Below are 22,335 nucleotides of genomic sequence, written 5' to 3' on the forward strand. Positions count from 1 at the left end.
CCCTGATGCAGGGCAAGACTGAAGGTGGGTAGAGAAGGGGACGACAGAGGATAAGATGGTTGGATGGCATCACCAACTCAACGGACATGAGCTTGAATAAACTCTGGGAGTTGGTGATGGACAAGGAGGCCTCACGTGCTGCAGTCCGTGGGGTTGCAAAGAGTCGGACACGAATGAATGAACTGAACTGAGTCAGAATGAGAAAAACAAATACTGTGTATTAATGCATATATATAGAATCTGGAAAGATGGTACTGATGAACCTATTTACAGGGCAAAAATGGCAATGCAGACATAGAGAACAGACTTATGGACATGGGCTAGCAGAAGGGTGGGCTGAATGAAGAGAATAATGGAAGGATATATACCACCATGTGTAAAACGGATAACCAATGGGAATCTGCTATACGACTCAGGGACTCAAACCGGGACTCGAGGGTAAGACGTGTGAGGGGCATTAAAAAGGGAGAGGAGATATATATATATATATATGTATGTATATACACACACACACATACCTATGGTTGACTCATGTTGATGTATGGCAGAGGCCAACACAATATTAATACTGTGAGGCGATTTTCCTTCAATTAAGTTTGAAAAAAAATTACACTGCTTTCCTTTACTCCCATTTAGAACAGCAGAGCGGCTCTCTAGTAACTACCCCCTCTGTACTACTTTATCTTCTCCATTTCCAGTATGTAAAGACCCTCATTTCTTTCTGTCTAGTTTTCCATCACTGGTTGATCTGCTCTGAGAATCTAATTAACACTGACCTGAATAAAAGAGAAATATAAATCAACAGTCCATACATTTTAAAGCAAAATACAATTTTTTATGTTAGTCACTTGGATTAGTATGGATAACGGAGCATGAACTCTGTGGTTAGAAATGAGGTATTGGATTTTTGCTTATTCTGACTGGCCTTCCCCACCACTGAAGCATTAAGAAACTTGGCAACAGGGACTGGGTTTATTCTCTCATTTACTTTTTGCTACTCCCCTCTCCTCCAAGCACAGCACCTTTCTTATTCAGAAGTTTGACAGTAACAGAATTTCCCATTATGAACTTAGTTCTCCCAGGGGACATAAAGTAACACACTATAAATAGAAATTTGAGTGAGTAATAATGACAGATGACAAAAACACTGAAGGCTTTTGAAAACTCCTATAACCTTTTGATGTAACTGAATACATTATTCATATTCAAATTTTGTAGAATCCGCATTATTTAGTTTTCAGGAAAAAAAAGCTATGTTCTGACTCAAACACTAAATATAGATAATTTTGCATTTAAGACATTGTATAAGGAAAATCAGGTTAAACTAAGTTTAACCTGCTTTTGTAAGGTTAAAAATCAGGTTGACCGTTTTGTAACACAACAAAAGAACAGTAAAAATTCTCTCCATACCCTTTCAGACAATTCTGCCGATAAATGATAAAATCTTTATACATATTAAATGATACTATGCTTTCCTAAATCATTCAATTGTCCCAAATGAAAGTTCTGAGATATTTAATGCTCATTTGATGACTCCCTCTCCTCCAGTAGAATCTAAGCTCTGTGAGGACAGAACATCCCTGCTCTATCCACACTAGCATAGTAAACAGTGCCTGGAACATAGTAAATATGATACCAAATGCGTTTGTTGATGCTTTATGATACAAAATGTGCGTGGATACCCCTAATTTTGGAAAAAATAAATCATTTCCAAGGTCAGTAATCTATAGGTAACCCAAAGGATTTTAAGGGACCAAGTTCAGAGTATGTGCAACATATGGAATGCTTCTGCAGAATTAAGAAAACTGACCTATTTAGCAGTATTTTATTTGTACCTTTCAAAGATAAACTAACGTTAAGCCTACAAACTTAGTTGTTTCATTAACAGGTTTAGAGTTTTGACAAGTATCATCAATATCATAACAAGGACTCATACATTCTTCTTTTAATGGTCAGTTAAGGGAACAGAAGTTTAGTTCTATTTTCAATCTATTTCACTTCTCTCATGCAGTCACAAAATACCAGATGTATGGATGCACTGTAACAAATTACAGAATGGATTAAAATTTTTTGAGTCTTATAAGTCACAATTTAAGGCTCATTGTTAGTTTGAGAGATAAAACTGCAAACACTGATTTCTAAGACAAGGTCATAGGAGTATTAATTATAAAATACTAACAAACTCTACACTTCATGATTTAAAGAGGTAGAATAATAGATAAGGATTAAATTCAATGAAAAACAGATAAACTAGAATAAAAAATGTTGCACTAAAAAGTACTGATTCTAAGTTTGCTGCCCCACATCTAAAGATGACTTTTAAAAAAGCAAACATTTTCATAAATAGAGATTTTAAAACTTCCTACTCATAATATCCACATGTGGTAAAGACTATACATTTAAGAAAAAGAGCTGAATCAACATGAAAGTTAAAACAGGGTTTTTACACTTTTTAGAAAAAAGTGAAATACCACTGTTTTCTCCAAAAACTTAAACCTTTCTCCAAGTATCCTTGGGGACATGAAAAAGAACTCAAGTTTTTTGACTTATTTTTAGTCCCCCCCCCCCCCAATTAAGCACCAGAAAAGTCCATTATTTGCATTCCTAAGCTGCAGTTATTTTGTATAGGAGACAAATGGTGCATTTGCCAAACCCCAGCCCTATTTCTGTTAGCAGGATACAAAATAAGAAACAACACAAATACTGACCTGGAGGATGACACTGGCCAAGTACTTCACTCTCTTTGTGCATGCATGCTAAGTCGCCTCAGTTGTGTCCGACTGTGAACCATGGACTGTAGCCCACCAGGTTTCTCTGTCCATGGGTTTCTCCAGTTAAGAATACTGGAGTGGGTTGTCCTTCTCCAGGGGATCTTCTCAACCCAGGAATCGAACCCGCATCTCTTATGTTGCAGGGTTTTTACCACTAGCACCACCTGGGAAGCCCCTTTAAAGCCTATGAAATAGATGTTACTAACATTCCGTTTTACAGATAAAGCAACTGAGGAACCTACCCAGGCTTTCATGCTAGGAGGTGGCAGAGCAAGGATTAGAAATCCAGGAAATATGGTTCCAGAGCCCATGTTCTTATTAACTATAGTAAGCTGTCCACTCTGTATCCCTAACCCTTATCTATAATTAATGTTCTGGTTCCCAACAGATTGACAGTTCTCAGCTGGGGCAATCTTGCCCTTCAATACCCCTCTCCCTCTTCCCTGAATCTAACTTAAGGACACCTGACAATATCTGGAGATAATTCTGGTTGTTTCAACTTGGGGGTGGTATTACATCCAGTGGGTAGAGTCTAGAGATGGTGCTAAAAATCCCATAATATGAGGGGAAAACTCATTATCTAGCACACTGAAAAACCCTAAATGGAGTATAAATTCTAAGGAGGGCAGGGTCCTAAATTGACCTTGGTTTCTGCTCTATCCTCAGATATAGAAATTGCTTGAGTTTATCTGTTGAATATTTATCTGTGTTTAAGAGCCTAGAATTCAGCCTGGCACATAGCTGGTAGGCAACAAACATTTATTAAAGTACCTGAATTAATGGTGGTGCCCCCCAAAAGGACCAGAGATATAACAGGACATAACAAATTGAAGTGATTTCAATGCTCCACAATGCCACTTTTTTCAGATTTAATTTTCTCCCAATGACTATAAATAAAAACAATCCTGCCAAAACAAGTGGGTTAAGTGGGATTTCTGAGAGAACAACAGTTTTTTCTTTAGATACACTGAACCTTTAAATACATGGAACTCTGTGAGTTAAATATGTAAGGAATAAGATTTCTTTTTAAAATAAAAGCTTCGAAATGTATCTAAGGGATTAACAGACATCCCTAAATTAGATAGTATTACTAATTAACTGCTGATATTCTCCCGTGGCTGGAAAATATTTTGAGAAAGTTTAAGATTCATTTACAGATTTCAAAAAAGAATGGAATTACAGCACATCTGAGACAAAGACCCATTATATAAAAAGTAGTACTTGAGTCCACTTCATTAAAAGATTTTTATGACCATAAGTGTAATTGCATCCTCTAGTTTAAAAAAATCTGTAAGTGTAACACCTGCTGAAGTATTTTCAATTCTTTCTCCTATACCTCAAAGAGCTACTGAACACTACCCAGAAGGCATACGTTTGTAAGTAATATTGCTTGATTTACAGAACTCTTTCCAAAGGAAAAATTCAAAACATGGTTATGTGGATATTCAAACAATACTAAGAAAAATACCTGACATTTCTCTCTCATCGTTTCTGTAATTAATAAATGAATCTGGCTTGCCCAAACATTAAATTATGAAACCACACTATGCAAAATGCACCTATCACATTTAAAAAGAAGTTAAACCCATATTTATTTAACTAGCACTGTTAAATATTACACAAAACACATTCAAGTGGCAAGTAATTATAATGCAAGCCCTTGCATGGCAATCCAAATTTATTGAACTACTGATGCTAAGTTATACAAAATTGCACCACTTTAATTAAGGCTTTTAGTTTACATTTGGCCACCTCAAAAGTAGTTGTAACATTAGGTTGGTCAATTTAAATACTGTGGCTCCCTGTTGGATAGACACACAATCTTTACACCCAAACGTTAATGCATACAAAGCAACAAGGCATTGTTAAATAAAACAGCAATAGTTACTGCAACTTAGGCCTTGTGACCAATTACACATGATTAAAATTACTTCCCACATTCACATCCACAGTACTCTTCCACCATTTAACATCTCAACCAAAACGTTACACATGGGAAACAATCACTAACAGGCAAAAATACTAAACCTGTATATTTGGTATTGCAAATACACTTATGCATGAGCAAGCAGGGGATTCACAGTGAGAATCTACAGCTGCAGAAGCCTGAAAATGATTTACAAAAATTGTTAAATCATTAAAAAATTGTTTGAAAATATACACTTCTTGTTGTAGACCCCCACTGTACACACAACTATAAACATTGTTCCCTATGTAAACAAAAAAGGAAACATATAATAAAAGATTTGAAAAGTCTGGACATTTCCTTCCCAACAGATATTAAAGGCAACGTCTTTAATCTAAGACATTATACTGAAAGGACTATCATATTTTAAAGACAAGATCACTGTCTCCACAGGTTTTTTAAAAATTAAAAAAACTATATAGCTGTGTTAATCAAAGCGCTTATTTGTACAATACAATGATAATGACCTTGAATTTCTTAAAAAAAAAATTACAATAAGCTACAAGTATCAAAGAAGCAAAGTTATCTGGAGTAGTCTATATAGGAGCTCTTTGGACTTTCTTTTATTATGCTAAAATAGTGGTGCTTTTAGGATTTACATTATTGTACTCTCCAATACAAAGTATGGGGTGTGTTAAAGTATACAGTACACCATTTTCATACATGTACAACATTGGTGGATGAAAAATGTCTCTTAGCAGTAATACTGGATTGTAGCCTCTGGTTTTACCAGCTGCATACTCTAGGACTATTATATAAGTAAAAATCTCTCTGTGATACTGGAAAGTGATTAGAATGTGCAAACTGATGTAGTAGTTTTCATCCGCCTCTTAAAGGGTACCACCACAGAAAGTCCATTTAAGATGTTGGTAGGTTTAACAAAGTTGGAATGCTGGCACTGTTGAATTGGGCAACAGTTCTTCAGACCTGTCAAAAGGAGAAAATTAATTGAAAACACAGGTTGTAAATAGCACACTAAAGATCAAAAGGACGTATTAAGACAACAGTGCCAAAGTGTCAGAAATAAATATAATACAGCTTCCTATCCTCATCATTACATTATGACCATGTACTATGATTCACAGCAAAGCACGGATAGATATATTCTGCTGCCTTCTTAAATGCCACTCAAGTGGAAGCTGAATGTACTTAAATACAAATTTCTTTGTATTACCTCTCAAAGATTAAAAGCAGGAAAACTAAAAACAAAAACAAAACCCCGTATTAAAATTTTACATCAAGTCGACTTGACTAGAATCAAACAGACAGCAATACTAACAAAATGGCTGGTCTGTAAGAGTGTTTATAATCCTAGAATGACATCATGAGTACAGAATGCACATCTAACCAAGCTTTCCAAGACTTTTCTTCCCTACTCTTCCAGTAAGTGGCTAAAAAGCTGGTGTAGAGAAGTCAATAAAATAAATTTATTTCATGAAGGCTCTCTACAGTTGACAGTTATATATATATTAATTCTATAAAACAGATCCTACTTAAAGAGAAATGTCAGAAAAGGCTGTTATTACACTAAAATCTTATCTAACTAAACTTAAAAGGGTAAAATCAGCATTCATCAGTCTGTCATTTATTTATTTACTTTGGATGATTTTCTGTACATATGCCTGGGCTAAAAAAATCCTTCCTTTTTATATTGGTTTTCTGGGAATCAGACTTGCTCCAGAATGTTAATATAGATGTGGCTGATGAAATAATTTCCACAAATGCTTTGAACTTTAAGCCCTCGTTTAGAGACTGAATGAGTTTCCTAAGTTTTCTAAATCTTAGCAGATCGAATGGAGCAAGTTGTAAAGGACAGATGGCAATGTGAGCTCAGGCATAAGTGTGCTGTTAAGAAAGGGCAAGTGGTTGGAAAGGAGAGGATATAAAAAATGAAAAGTTGTATCTTTAAGCAGAAAACCGTAAGTGGAGAGTAGGGACAAAACTCTAGAAAACTACAGAATCAGAGTACTATGGTTGTACAGGGTCATTTAACATGGGAAGAAGCAGAGGTAGTAACATCCGAAACTCCCAAGGGTAAGAATACAGTAAAAAAAAAAAAAATATGGCTTAATGATACTTGGCAAACAGCAGCTAACAGATGAGGGTTTACCATGGTGCCAGGTACTGAACTAACTGCTTTGAAAGTATTAACTCATTTGATATAACTGTTTTCAAAGACTATGTTATAGTGATGTTTGCTCAATTTTCCTTTGCTGTCTCATCTCAAGGTTGTATCCATGGTTCTCTCTGCCCAGGAACTCTTCACCCTCTAATTTCTACTTTTCCATCTGATTTCAACTTGGATGCTTTCACTCTGAGATTTTCCCTGAATCCATAGTTCACATCTGACTGGTTTGGTACCCCAATTAAATACTCTTGATAGTACCCATAATAGCATAGTGACTAATTATGGACTTTGGGAATCAGTTCAAATTCTGAGCCATGTACTCAGATCATTAGATTCAATTCTGACTCTGCTATTCACTAACTATAGGGCTTGAACAATGTTTCTGTGCCTCAGTTCACTCATCTGTAATATGGGAATTATAATAATTCTGCCACACAGAATTGTGAGAATTCAAGTAACATGTAGGCAGTACTTTGTCTGCTACATGATGTCAGGGGTTTTAATTATAGGTAACATGCTGCATTTATTCCGCCAACAGCATTTATAATATTTTGCAATGATTTGTCTGACTTTTACACTAGACCTTAATTAGCTTAAGGCAACAAAGAGAGCAGAGAAGATTGGTTTTGATCATCACTATGTTGTCAGCACAAACCAGTGACCCACTGAGACGTGAGTATATACTGGATAAACTCATTTAGAATACTTATGTGGAATAACTTACTTCTCATGATCATATATAAGTGAAATAATTATTTCAATTACTAGGATATCATATTAACTCATAAGAAGTAACCATTTGTTTTCTACAACAGAAAATTCTATACTTGCTTTTTGGACCTTTAATAAAGTTGAGGTTAAAAATTAGAGGAAACAAACAAAACAGAAGAAAAGATAAATTAACATACCTGGCTCAGAGCTACAATGCATTTAGTATATTAAAGCAGCTGACATGACGACTTTTTGCGGGCCTTCCCAGGCACTGGAGTTTTTCTGTTAATTTGTCGCACTAGGTCATAAAAGATCTGCAAACATTTATTAATTTTTTATTTTGATTTGCAGGGAAAACCCCCCCACCCAAAACTACAAGTGAGAGAGTACAATGAAAAAAATTGAACTTTCCATAACTCTTCTCCAGAAAGCAAATATTCTGTTCATTTAAGGAATGAGAGTAAAGCCAGGTATTCCTGTAATTGTCAAGTGCTTTTCTGTTTATTTTTTGGGAGGGCTAACATCATTCTCCTTAAAGTAAATACTGAGTAGCTGCAGAAACCTTAGTTTAGTCAGAACATTTACCATCATCCAAGAGAACAATCCTTTACTCTTCTTTGACTCTATGTATTCTTATTCTACAACATAATTTTAAGTTCCTTTAAGGCAAGAGCCATTCATGCCTTCTTGAATTTGTCTTCATCTTTTACGTAACATTGTTCATACATCTGAAGATTAAATCTGTCTTCCCCACCCCTATTCTTTTCCATCTAATCTTACCTCATTTTATGGTAAATTCTACTGTACCACCAGTGTTTAATAAAGAGGCTCAAATAGTGGTATTGCTTGTTAGCATGCTAATTAACATATTTAATTAACTTGGGGTTGTGTTAATATACACTCATTATTTTCCATTAATTCTGAATGCTAAATTCCAAATCAAGAGTTCTATTACACCATACCTCATTAACATTTATTTTTGATTTTGCAGAGGATTCTAAGAATGCACAGTTGTTCCACTGTCTTGCTAGATTTTGACCTTGTTCCTTTCCTACAACTCTTTCATCTTCCAAGTCACACTTATTACCAACCAGAATCATTGGAACCTAAACGGGTAAAAACAAATAAGTAAACAAATATGCTACATAAATTCAAGTCAAAATTCTAAGAGTCAACCATAAGGATTAGATTTTATTTTATGCCAGAGAAAAACACTAAATTAATAAGGTGTACTAAAACTGATAGTTAAATATAAAAGCATTAACAATTAACTTAAGAACTTGTCACATAAGGGTTTTTTAGAAAACTAGCTATGATCTACTTATAAAAGAGGGAAGAAAAACCTGAAAATTGTTATCAAAACAGACTTTTATTTTAGGCACCCTGTGCAGCACGCAGGATCTTAGCTCCCTGATCAGGGACTGAAGCCATGCTCTTGCAGTGGAAGCACAGACTTAATCACTGGACTGCCAGGGAAGTTCCTCACAACAAACTAATTATAGTAAGAAAACACAAAACCTTTTAAAAAGGAAATATCATAAAAAGTCAATACATTCCAAAATTTTAAAGTGTTTCTCCAAGGGACATAAATCAATTTCAGATTTTTTGGTTTCTTAACAAGTATTTATCAAATAACTCATTCTCAATTTCATAACACAAAAAAGGAGAAATTTAGAAGGTAGATAAAATTCAAGGTAGAATTTTTAGCTTTTCATATAGTCTAAATGAAAAGCCAAAAATTAAAATCACCTTAATTTACTAAAAATATAGACCATATTAATCATGTTTTTGGACACTACAGGGAAAAATAATCCTTATTCTGTAAAACTCCTATTAATCCTTTAGAGATTGGCTCTCTAGTTTTGGAAAAAATCCAAACTAGAAAATCAAGATTTGTGGCTTTTTAAGGAACAGATACCTAGTATTATACTAATAAATTTACTGTTTAATGTAACTGATAGAAAACTATAGTAGTCACCAGAGACACTGGTGAAACAGCTTTACCAACTAAAGCTGCTTTAAGTATGTTAAAGAAAGAAAAGAAAGAAAGTGAAGTCTCTCAGTCGTGCCCAACTGTTTGCGACCCCATGGACAGTAGCCTGCAACAAGCTCCTCTGTCCACGGGATTTTCCAGGCAACAGTACTGGAGTGGGTTGCCATTTCCTTCTCTAGGGAATCTTCCCGACCCAGGGATCGAACCCAGGTTTCCTGCATTGTAGATAAATGCTTTACTGTCTGAGCCACCAGGGAAGCCCTAAGTATGTTAAGGTCCCCCCGCCAAAGTCCTCCTGCTTCAGAAGTCCAGGAAATTAGGATATTTCTAATAGGTGCTCCCAAGCTCTAGAAATATTTGCTATAATTAAACTATACCTAGTACAGTGGTTCTTGAAAGTGTGATGCCCAGACCGGTAGCACCAATACCACCTGGAAATATGTTAGAAATGCAAATTTCTGAGCCCTATTCCAGACCTACTGAATCAGAAACTCTGGGAGTGGGACCTGGCAATCTGTTTTAACTAGCTCTACAGGTGATTCTGATGCAAGATGAATTTATATACATAGCGTGAAGAGTAATTTAAAAAAACCTTTTGTAGTTTCCTACAGGGTTAAACTCCATTATGGTGTACTCGGAAGGGGCATGTTACTTAACATTAGAATTGAATATATTTATTGGCTTTCTTGCTCCTTCTGTCATAGTTGTTTGAGATGTGTTCACATGTTGTTCTGATTCCTATTAAAAAGGCTCTTAAATCTACCAGAACGTCATCTGCTCTATTAGTAATATTTGCCACTGACACCTCTCCCCCTTCTCCACCAAATGCAAGATTTAAAAATATGAAGGGAAAAAAATAGGAAGGATATAGATTTTATTTTACACAAGAGGAAGGTATTTCTCACTTTTTACACTATATGTAGTGTTAAAGGTACGTTTTTCCCTTTCAAAGAAAAAGCTTTTGAAAAACAAACTCCTCAAAATAGATGAAGTTTAAATTGGATTTAAATTCAAACTTTTAAATCGGATATCACTACAATAAGTGTTTGAAAGAAAATATATTTATTATGAAGCCATCTTACATCATCCGTGTCTTTAACTCGAAGTATCTGTTCTCTCAGATCTTGTAAATCATTAAATGTGGACTGTGCTGTGATGGAATAAACTAACGCAAAGCCTTGTCCATTTTTCATGTACAAATCCCTCATTGCTGTGAATTGTTCCTACAGTCGAAAGAAAAGAATCATTTTAAAAAAATAATGTTTTGACAGTTAATTTGACAATTTTCAAAGTCTATAATTAGAGCTCAAAGAATGTAGTAGTGTTATGTAACATCTCTTAAAACTGTAGTCTGTGGCTATTTGAAAAATTGGTATTTCAAGAAATAAGTGTTTTATTTAAAAATAATACACCAGGGCAGATTTATGTGCAGTAAATGCACTCAAGTGGAAATGTCCCATCTTCAAATGCTGCTTGAAAGCAGCTTTTCAAGACACCATATGGAAGGCACCCAAATCGAATCACCGTTACTCACAGCTAGCTCACAATGCTCCAGTTATCCGAGGTCCGCCAGCAAGTTACCTATATGGTGCCATTTTCCCACACTTCCTCTTTCGCTAGACTGTAAGCTTTTGAGTGTAAGAATACAAGCCACGACATGTATCAGGTACTCAAACATTAGATGAACGAATACCACACATCCAGAGTAAATCTTCCCTTCACTTTCAGATACCATCAGATCTAGCTGTTCTGTAAATATACTGAAGGATGAAAGATACTATTCAAAATACTTCACAGTCACTGAGGAATCTCAGGCATTTTCCACATTACTCAATATATGGAAATATAGTCTAACTTACATTAAAAGTAGTAGTGAAGGTATGAAAATTTTCATACAAATTTTCTACTTATTTCTTCAGTAAATGACCCATGCACACAAGAAAAGAATTCAAGAGGATAAGACAGCTTTAAGATTTAATGCAAGCCTTACTTTTAAATAATGTTTGTCTATAAGAATGCTAGCATTTATAAGGTCAATACTGCACAAGTTATGCATATACTTTGGTATTGTTTTACATACCGTTCCTGCAGTATCCAAGATTTCAAGCATACACTGCTGTGCATCTACTTCAACTTGCTAGGGAGGAAATTAAGGTAGATCTTCATTTTTTTTCCTGTATATAAGACTACTTTAATATGTATAATATTAATACGATATTTAAAACAGACACAGATTATAGCAACTTTGATACTAATCTCAAGTAATACATACTTTAATGAAACAGGAGAAAAAAATAGCTGGATAACTAAAGTCTACTGACCCTCAAACTGCATTAAGTGTAAAAACCATGAGTTCTCAATTTAATATAAGGATATCTACAAGATATACAAGCTCCAACCTCAATGTGAATTACTCAGCAGTTAACTCTGGAGAGGAAATAATTTCAAATCAGCTCAAAAAATTTTTATTTAATGCAGTAATAGTTCCAATAATGTCAAAAGTAACTATCTATATAAATTCTGCCATGCTTTAGATATACTTTCCTTTTGCTTATAACTACATCCCCTTCACTATATTGGAACAAAGTTTTTGGTAGCAAGGAAGGACAGCTATCAAATAAATTATATATCTATATATCCCTGTTACCCTTTAAACCTAACATTTCCTAGGAAAAAAAGATACAGATGCAGAAAAAAGAGTAATGCTGCCTCAGAGCTGGGGTCCAGAAAGGGTTTCTAGTTTTAGCAGACTGTGGACACAGAAGAGGAATGGAAACACAGTGTCTGCACCGCAGCAGGGGCCAGGCTGGCTGCTTTAAGGTGGCGGGTAATTCTCTCCCTTCTAAATTAAAAATGTCTGCATATTAAGTTTTATTGTCACGTGTTATATAAATGAACTTAGAAATAAACTTTTCTACTATTATGAGCAGTGGAACTTTCTCAAGGAATTGTAAATAGGAAGGTTAGGGAGACTTTTGTACTTACATCTTTATATAAAAAGCAGGGAGCCTGAGAGTCATTCAAGTCTTTGGTGGGCAGAAAGGGGAGAAACATGGAACTACCACCTGAAGTGGATGTCTCCACTCTAAAGTCAAATAGCAACAAATTACAACTTGGGGGTCAGTGTAAACCTAAAATTCTTTGTGAGCAAGAAAGAGAGATAAAGCAAGAGTGATTAAGATTCTTGGTAAACATGCAATGCCAGGAAATAGTCAGATGTGAGTTCTACCCACTAATTTTATAAATTAACTCTGTTCCTCATCCTATACTCTATAGACAACATTTAATATTTATTAAGCTAAAAACAATAATTTATGTTTACAGTAAAGTTGAAAGCAAAGGCCTTCTAAAGTACATACCTTTCTATAAGAATCTTCTATCGTAGGATCATATTTTTCAACAAAAATTCCTTGAACAAACTGTACAGTCTGAAAAAAATTAACATACCATTATACTCCCTCAAAAAGAACAAATCCAAGTCTGCACATTCAAAAATATTAATTTCACTTAAGTAGTTATACCACTGATAAAAAAAAAAATAACCACAACTACCTTTGAACATAAATATTTGGTGGGAAAATTACTTCAGAAAGCTTTTTTTAAAAATTAATAATCATAACATTCTGTTATGGGTAGGTCTAAATTTAGAGCTCATATATTTAAAAATTGTTAAATGGTTCCTATTTCAGTTTTAGGGCCTAAATGTGAATTTTAGTTAGAAAGTGGCTAATTATTTGGTGAACACACATACGTGCACACTCCCAATGCCTCCCCATCACTTTGGATATATTTACAAATGAAAACACAGTTCATACTCCTTTGTACACACTTCTCAGTTTGATCCAAGCAAGTCAAATTCTGTGCTGGGTGTTTATGTGACAAATAAATGGCAAAGTAAGATGGTCAGTCTATCTTGAGGTGGGGCTTTGCTGAACTCTGAACTATTCACCAAGTTTCTTCCCCTAAGTTTCTCCCCTTCCTACCTACCATTGTCAAGTTGTGTCTTCCTTCTTACTTTACTATTTCTTGATATAAAAAACACTGTGGGACAGTCAAAGGTAAACTTTGAAAAAAGTTTTAAAAATATAGTTATTCAATTTTTATAACATAAAATTTATATTTTAAGCCGACTCACAATGAAATGGACCAAAATTTATTTCTATCTTGCTCTGAAATGCAGACAGACATAGGCTTGTATGTGCTGAAGTCCAAACTGGGCTTAAGTCCAAATTGTATTCTGGTCTGGAGCCCATGTTGAAGAGAGAATATGATCTACTCAGATACAACTAAAAGTTGACTAAATTATAAGAAAAATATATTACTTCTAAAATCAATGAGATTTCACCTTAACAAAAAAAATAAGCAAACCCTAACATTCAACAGAAAAAGAACATGTCTTAAGAGTGAATAGCTTGGGTACAGTGAGAATGTCTTACCAGAGCAGATTTTCCAACGCCTCCAGAGCCAAGAACGACTAGCTTATACTCACGCATGGTGCAAACTTGTAAAAGCTAGTACCTTATTAAGAAAAAAAAAAAAAAGAATTCTTAAGTAATATCTTTGCATTCATGTGCCTCTTATATAAACAAAACATTCAAGCATTTATTTAAAATGACTACTATACCATACCAAGATGGAGCATTTCATAAACAAACTTACTAAAAGATGCTACTGGTAGGGCTCTTTATAAAACATCACAAGAAAGAAATTGCAGAATTCTAGACGTGATTCTTAGTCCTATCCTATATTCAGTTACTATAAAATACTCTATCAAGAAAAAAGGGGGGGCACTGAAAAACTGCATTAAGGGGCATTCTGTTGGCTAAAAGATGGCAGTGATAGACATGTTATCTCTTTTCTGAACCACCTGTAATCCTGAATCACAAGTACTTGAGGTCTACTAAGTACAAGGATATCCCCAATGAACAGCAAATAAAATTCCTGCCCTCAACTGAGCTAACTTTCTGGTAAAGATGAACAGGACAGACGAGGGATTTGCAAACAAATCCAACCCCCTGTTTTTGTACATAAAGCTTTACTGAAATACAGCCACATCCATTCATTTGTGTATTGTCTGTGGCTGCTGTCTTGTAATGGCAGAGTTAAGTCCTTATAACAGAAGCTATCTGGTCCACAGAGTCTAAAATATTTACTATTAATATGAAGCATTCACAGAAAAAACTTGCTGGCCTCTGAGATACATAAATGGTAAATGAGTTAGCAGAGAAAGTTGACCAAATATCTATTACTGAAGTTTGTGTGCGTGTGTGTGTGAGAGAAGGTTGAGGGTGGTGTGTGGTTGGGGTGGCAGAGAGAATCAAAAGTAAATCTCAAGAACATGAGTGTCCAGACCGATAAAAGTCTACTGAGTGTTCGGTATGATGAAACAGGGGAAATAAAATAAACATAAAACCCAAAAGAAACAATCCATAGCAAGGCTCATCATTTTAAAATTTCAGCTTACTATTGAGAGAGAAAGAAGCTCCTGAAAGTTTCCAGGATGGGGAATAACATGAGAATACAAAGCTCCCACATTTCTAGGGAAAAAAATAACAATTTGCCAGTGGCTATGGTACAAAAGTAGCCACCAGACCAGGCTTTAAATCCTCTTCAATCAAGAGATGACAGTTCTTTACTTATAGTAACACAATACCAGGACTGGTCTGAACACATTTAACCCACCAATAACCATTTACTTTAGTGAATATGCTTCTGTGATCAGCCTATTATTGATAGCCTCTTACTTCTGAATGTCAGTCAATTAATGATGGGCTCACTTTGACATATTTCTTTGTATTAAACCTCTTTATATGTTCTTTCCTTCTGGTCCATACTCTTGGAAGAAATCCTGTGCTTTATCTATCTGGTAGCTCAGATGGTAAAAGAATCTCCCAGCAACGCAGAAGACCCAGGAGACCTGGGTTCGATCCCTAGGTTGGGAAGATCCCCCAGAGAAGGAAGTGGCAATCCACTTCAGTATTCTTGCCTGGAGAATTCCATGGACAGAGGAGCCTCGAACAGGGCTACAGTCCATGGGGTTGCCAAAGGACAGGACACGACTGAGCAACGAACACTACTACTACATGCCATCCTTTTATTTCTCCTTAGGATGCCGTGTTTAATACCAAGGACGACTTTTCAAAAATTTCTCCTTCACTTGTGCCTTTAAATACATAGATCACGTACTATATTTTTCTCCATTCCTTAATTGGGGGGTGGGGATGGGGGGAGCTCGAAGAGACCAAATTAAAAAAATACCAAAAAAGTCAGTTGCTAACTTTCCCACTTACTAGTTGCTATATTTTATTTCTAAACTTAGTGAACTTATCATTCCTAAACACTTCTCTCCAGTCCTGGAACACTGTCTCCTTAATTTTTGTGAACTGCACAGTTCTTACCAGATATTTCATGAAAAAAGATATTAAATAAAAGTTGAACCACCTTTCAGTTTCAAGAATATCCCACATGGTAGTGTGCATTTAATTTATGACAAATAAGTTGTTTTCTGTAAATGTGTAGCTGAAGTCAGATTTATTTATTTTAAAGTCATTTAAAAATAGGATTACTTAGGTGGTAATTCTATCCAGTTCCATGTAGACATTATCCAACCACACAGACCTACATTAATATTTGAGAAATATTTAAGAATAAACTTAGGACTCTAATGAAAGACACCTTCAAATTTGTGTTTCTTAACCCAGCTAGAGGGAACATGGTAACTTTGGGGTCAATTATTTACTAAACAGCATCCCAAAGAGCAAATCAATTAACTTTAACACAAACAGACTTATTTCCCTGCATCTTTTATCCTTTAGGTAGCTGGGCTGTGCCACTTTTTGATTCACTTCTTTGCAATTGTTATAACTTAAAAAAAAGAGAGAGAGACTTCAGTGAACACCCAGCAAAATGCCAACAATCAGCAACTGTCTCACTTGACTGACACTGCTTTTACAGTTGGTAATTCATTCATTCCTGCCTTTGAAAGTTTGTGGATCTTTGGACTTTGAAATTCCCTAAAGACTCTGTAAGACTAGTAGTCTGCTCTGTTCAGGGCAGGCAATATCAGACCAGGGTAGCTTTTCCTTAAGTAATCAATAACTTCAGCTATTGAATGGTGTTGCTCATTCTTTGATAGTCCACTTAAGATCCTCAGCTGGCATCACTCCAAATGATGCCCTCAGACAAACAAGCGTACTGAATGGGCTGCCTGTGTTCAACTTGTTTGTTCTTAGATTTTGCTATCACATGAGTCAGTAACGACAATGATGGGCGCTCCAATCAGTCCCTTGAACTCACACTGTTAAATCTGTTATTCTAGGATTTATACCAAGTAGGTTTTTGTATAAGGCAATTTAGGCTTTTGATTTTGGCCTGGAGTGTACTATTTAATACATATTTTTGCCATTAGTTCATAATTCTTCAGCTACTTGCTTTGTTTTTTGTTAGTCTACTTGTGCAAAATTTTGTCTCATGTTCTGTTTTGTCCTGAACTGTTTTGTTTACATTCACTGTATAAAGGAGAGCTGTTTGGAATGGATGGACACGTGGGTCTGAAAAGCCTCCAGTGAAATTCAAACTGGCCCCAAGCACTAAAGGTTGAAGATGAGTACAATCAGTGACCAATTTAGGCAAAGGTGAGTGATGGGCCAAACTTCACCGTGGGTCACTCACTTTCATGACAGCATTACAGGGTCATGAACTGTGGGGCTAATTATGGGGCACCTTCCTAACTTCTGCTTGGTCAAGAGACCTGAAGATCTGTTTGTAAGAACACTTTTGTTAAAAAGAATTTTTTAAACTCTTTCTGTGCTGCTATAATGGTGCACACGAAAGTCCCAGTTGATGTTCTCAAGAGCATCAATAATGCTGAAAGGAGAGGCAAGTGCCAGCTTCTTACTAGGCTTGCTCCAGTCAGCGTCTGTGCTAATATGATAATGAAGCATGATTACACTGCTGCTGCTGCTAAGTCGCTTCAGTTGTGTCTGACTCTGTGCGACCCCATAGACGGCAGCCCACCAGGCTCCGCTGTCCCTGGGATACTCCAGGCAAGAACACTGGAGTGGGTTGCCATTTCCTTCTCCAATGCATGAAAGTGAAAAGTGGAAGTGAAGTTGCTCAGTCGTGTCCGACTTTTAGGGACCCCATAAACTGCAGCCTACCAGGCTCCTCCGTCCATGGATTTTCCAGGCAAGAGTACTGGAGTCGGGTGCCATCACCTTCTCCGATGATTACACTAGTGAATTTGAAATCAATGATTGCAGGGTTGAGAAAACTGTTGTGAACCTCACAGGCAGGTCAAACAAGTGTGGAGTGATCAGCCCCTAGATTTGAGGTGCCACTAAAATATCTAGAAAAATGGCAGAATAATATGCTCCTAACCTGTCAGTATGGTTTCACTGAACTGACAACTTCAGCTGGCATCACGGACCATGAAGAAGCAAGATAAAAACACAGGAGAGAAATTCCTGGGATTCTTTTTCTAGGGATAATACAAATATGAAAATAAAATGCCTCAACGGAAAAAAAAATTAAAAGCACACTTATATCATATCATATTCCCTCATAGCTCAGTTGGTAAAGATCCGCCTGCAATGCAGGAAACCTCGGTTTGATTCCTGGGTTGGGAAGATACCCTGGAGAAGGGATAGGCTACCCACTCCAGTATTCTTGGGCTTCCCTTATGGCTCAGCTGGTAAAGAATCCACCTGCAATGCAGGAGACCTGGGTTCGATCCCTGGGTTGGGAAGATCCCTTGGAGAAGGGAAAGGCTACCCACTCCAGTATTCTGGACTGGAGAATTCCATGGACTATACAGTCCATGGTGTCGCAAAGAGTCAGACACAACTGAGCGACCTTTACTTTCACTTACTTTCATTTTCATTTTATATCATATTGAGGAATAATTTACATCCAGTAAACAAGTAGATCTTAAGCATACAGTTAAATGAATTTTGGCATATGACAATACCCTCCAACCTCAAACACATCTCTCATTAACATTTAAAACACTTCCATTATCCAAACAGTTCCCAATGTATCTCTTTCCAGTTAATTACCCCAACACCTTTTTTTTTTTGACTCTAGTGATCTCTTTCTTATTTGTCAAGGCCATACCTTTTCTAGGAAAAACTTCTGTGTCTTTTATAAACTTCCAATATAATCTTTTGACTCTTGCACTTACATCGGTAAATTACAAAAATGGGGACTTTGACAACTACATACAGCGTAACAACAGGACTTACGGCCAACTTTTAAAATGTAAAAATTAACACTTTCAAAGGAATTATAAACACAAAAATTATGAGAAAAAAATAACATTCAATAATCAACTCCTCTAATTGGTATTCCAAAGATTCAAAATAAGATGACTAAGACAGCCTTCCTTTACTCCCCTGCTCAAACCTTTGGAAACCTACCCTCTCTGAACATTTGTCTTTTTATACTTCCCAAAATGCCTTTCTATTCCACTTACTCCTTGACCATACCACTGAAATGCACTACCTTTCTTGACAGTTTTTTAGCAAAGAAATCTCTTAAATTGCTAGAGTAGAAAGAAGTCAGAGCTGTAGAAACTGAATTTAAAAACTGGTCTAGAGTTTAGTTGGAGTAATGTTTAAAGATTTTTCTAAATCTCAGGTAGACAAACAGAAATTTGTTGTAGAATCCCAACTGAATTACTAAGTACTTAATTTTATCATAGAAGAAAGAGATTAAGAGCAGGACAGTAAAGACCAGATTCAAACAGTCCAGCACATTAAAAAAAACTGGCCTCGAGAGAAGAAAAATCTATTTAGGAAATATACTATTTCAGGGGTAGATTGGTCAACATTTAAAACTATAAACAAAATGAACACAGGAAACAAAATTAAAAAATTAACTTCAGGAAATTTGAAAGAGAAACATGTTCTTTCTTTCTGTAAATGGTCTAAAGACCTGAACAGGAAACTGAAAATGAAAAACTGGAAACTCTACAGTAGTTGAGCATTTTCAGAGATCCTCACAAAGTAAACAAGCTAGAAAGAAAAACTAAACCAAAAGGTTTTTATTTTCTAAGAAATGGCAAGCTGTGAAAGAGGACACTTGTACATACTATAAAAAGTAAACATTTCTGGGAATTACATTTCTTAATGAGATGACTAGGGTCCTTCTTTCTTCCCAGTTGCTTCATTTATCCATAGTATTACTTATTGCTAGAATGAGACAGGTTCACCCACATTACTGCTTTATTAGTAATTTGTTCCTTCTATTTATTATTGATAAAAAGCATAGTATGGATATAGATCATATTATCTTTATCCATTCACCAGCTCATGGATATTTGGTTTGTTTCCAGCTTGTGGAAATTATAAATAACACTTATCAATTTAATTTTAGTAACACAAACAAGAATTTTAACTGCAGAGCCCTAAGTTCACAAGAAATTGAAAACTTTTCAAATTTTCAAGTAGGAAATATGAAAATTATCAACAGACTTTCAAATACAAAAACACAGTGACAAAACACATTTAACTTACTAATAAGCAGCTTTCTAACAAGAACACTGATAAGAAGGAACCACAAATGAAGTTAAGTCATCCTCTTTCATTAATTTTTTTGCCAATGTTTCCTTATATGGACAAAAAAGCAAAATATTTTTATTTAAATCCTACTAAGTACCAACTCTTTGGATAGTATTTTCCTTAAAAAAAATAAAATAAAAAAGCCAAGACTGGAACTAATACCTATTTTTCAAATCTGTGCCTTATACTACACCAGCTTTGAAAACTGTTTACAGATTCTAAGCCAAAGATAAAAAGAGGATTTCATTATGAATGCCAAATCCGACTGGTTGGCAATGGCCATTAGTTCAGTTTTCAAAATTTCATGCATAATTTTAAGATGGGTAGAGTTATATCAGAATTTCAAAGGGGTTATGATAATTGTTGTTTGAGTCACTGAAAACAATTGTTCTCATTCACTGAACCCCAAAGAAGGACAATTTTGACAGCATAGCTGTCATGCTATGAACAGTGGTTCATAGCATCTACATTTTAAATCCTGATTTTGTATAATCTTTGGCAAGTCATGAAACCTTTTAGAGCTTCACTTTCCTTACAGGGAAAATGGAGACAGTAATGCCTATTCGGTAAGGTTGTGAGATGGATATACAAGAACGTAAACTCCACAAAAATGACAATGTTTGTCCTTTATTATATCCCCAGAACCTCAAACAATGACTGGCATATGAAATGTGGTAATTTCCCTCAAGAGTCCTTGCACATAGTAATAATCAGTAAAAGATAGCTTTAAAAATAATTGTAATAGCAATGGTCTGGGCTACTGCTCGATACAGTGTAGCAGAACTGATGTTCCCTCATCTGAGAATCACTGCTCTACCCTTTTACCTACTAGTTTAATAAAACACTAAGAAAGTAGGAGGAGCACTGCTATTCAGTTTTTGTCTAGTTTATTAATAGAAAGTTTCTTCTAGGTAGGCAAAAAGATACAATGCATAGGCTAAAACTATTTTCCAATCATATGTGGGTTTCCATCCATAATTTAGTCCTCCTATTACTACAACCAGTTTGGAATACGTTATGTTAAAAACTAACTGAACTATATTATAAATTTCGCTATACTTACTATATTCTACTAAAATCTAAGAGGCATTTTTAAAATATATTTTAACATCTCTGAAACTGGAATGTATCTTACAGGAAACTCTCGCTGTCAATACAAAATGTAATATATATATATATTAACATATACTAATCTATCAGTATTTTGAATCATTTTAAGATGTAGTTTTCTTCTGACAGTTTTATTACTAATAAACAGTAAATTTATAATACACAAATGAAAATGAAAGCCAGAAGGTGAAAAACGAGTCATGGAGTTGTCTTGTAATTGTAGCATGTTATTATAACTTAAAAATGGTGAAATCTGTTGGAATTAAAAAAAGGGGGGGGAGTACACGAAGGCAGTCAGAAGGTATAAAGGTAGTATAAATAAAACTAACACTGCTTATGTTATATAAAAGTTCTTAACAGAGTAAATCTTAAGAGATCTCATTACAAGGAAAAACACTTTAATTTTCTATGTATATGAGACAATGGATGTTCACTAACTTGTGGTAATCATTTCACAGTGTATCTAAGTCAATTCATTATGCTGAACACCTGAAACTTTTACAGTGCTGTATACCAATTTTATCTCAATAAAACCAGGGGAAAAAAGGTGGCCAATACAAACTCACAAATGCCAAGTTTAGCCAATCACTCAACTCACAATGAATAATTATTATAAAATATTGATAAAAATATTTACTATTCTGTATTACATATAATGGGCTTCCCACATGGTGCAGTGGTAAAGAACCCACCTACCTATCAATGCAGGAGACGCAAGAGATATTGGTTTGATCCCTGGGTCAGGAAGATACCCTGGAGTAGGAAATGTCAACCCACTTCACTATTCTTGCCTGGAAAATTCTATGGACAGAGGAGCCTGGTGAATTACAGTCCATGGGGTCACAGAGTCAGACATGACTGAGACTGCACACATACGTGTGCATACACACACACGTTGCATATAATATTCTTCATTAATAAGACTCAGGGCACACCCAAGGTCAGATATTACTGCCCCTAATTAAGATCTACAAGATTATAAATCTAAAAATCATTGGGGAGGGACTTCCCTGGTGGTCCAGTGGTTAGAGTCTGCCTTGCAGTGCAGGGAACATGGGTTTGACTCCTGGTGGGGGAACTAAGATCCCAGATGCCAT

At 35.5% G+C, this 22,335-nt stretch overlaps 1 protein-coding gene across 5 annotated transcripts in view; it reads right to left on the reverse strand.

Moving 5' to 3' along the window:
- Positions 1 to 4,333: 4,333 nt before the first annotated feature.
- The window catches only part of RAP1B (RAP1B, member of RAS oncogene family), a 43,967-nt gene continuing 25,965 nt past the window's right edge, over positions 4,334 to 22,335 (reverse strand). For 3 of the 5 annotated variants that reach the window (XM_059886136.1, XM_005206449.5, XM_024991401.2), the window contains 7 exons: positions 14,006 to 14,087; positions 12,929 to 12,997; positions 11,650 to 11,706; positions 10,652 to 10,792; positions 8,539 to 8,682; positions 7,774 to 7,890; positions 4,334 to 5,664 (listed from right to left, as the gene is read on the reverse strand). In XM_059886136.1, coding sequence (XP_059742119.1) covers positions 7,804 to 7,890; positions 8,539 to 8,682; positions 10,652 to 10,792; positions 11,650 to 11,706; positions 12,929 to 12,997; positions 14,006 to 14,062 — 555 coding nt within the window. In that variant the 5' untranslated portion in view covers positions 14,063 to 14,087 and the 3' untranslated portion in view covers positions 4,334 to 5,664; positions 7,774 to 7,803. 5 annotated transcript variants of the gene reach the window in all.

This window comes from Bos taurus, chromosome 5 (genome assembly GCF_002263795.3).
Source record: "Bos taurus isolate L1 Dominette 01449 registration number 42190680 breed Hereford chromosome 5, ARS-UCD2.0, whole genome shotgun sequence".
NCBI lineage: Eukaryota > Metazoa > Chordata > Mammalia > Artiodactyla > Bovidae > Bos > Bos taurus.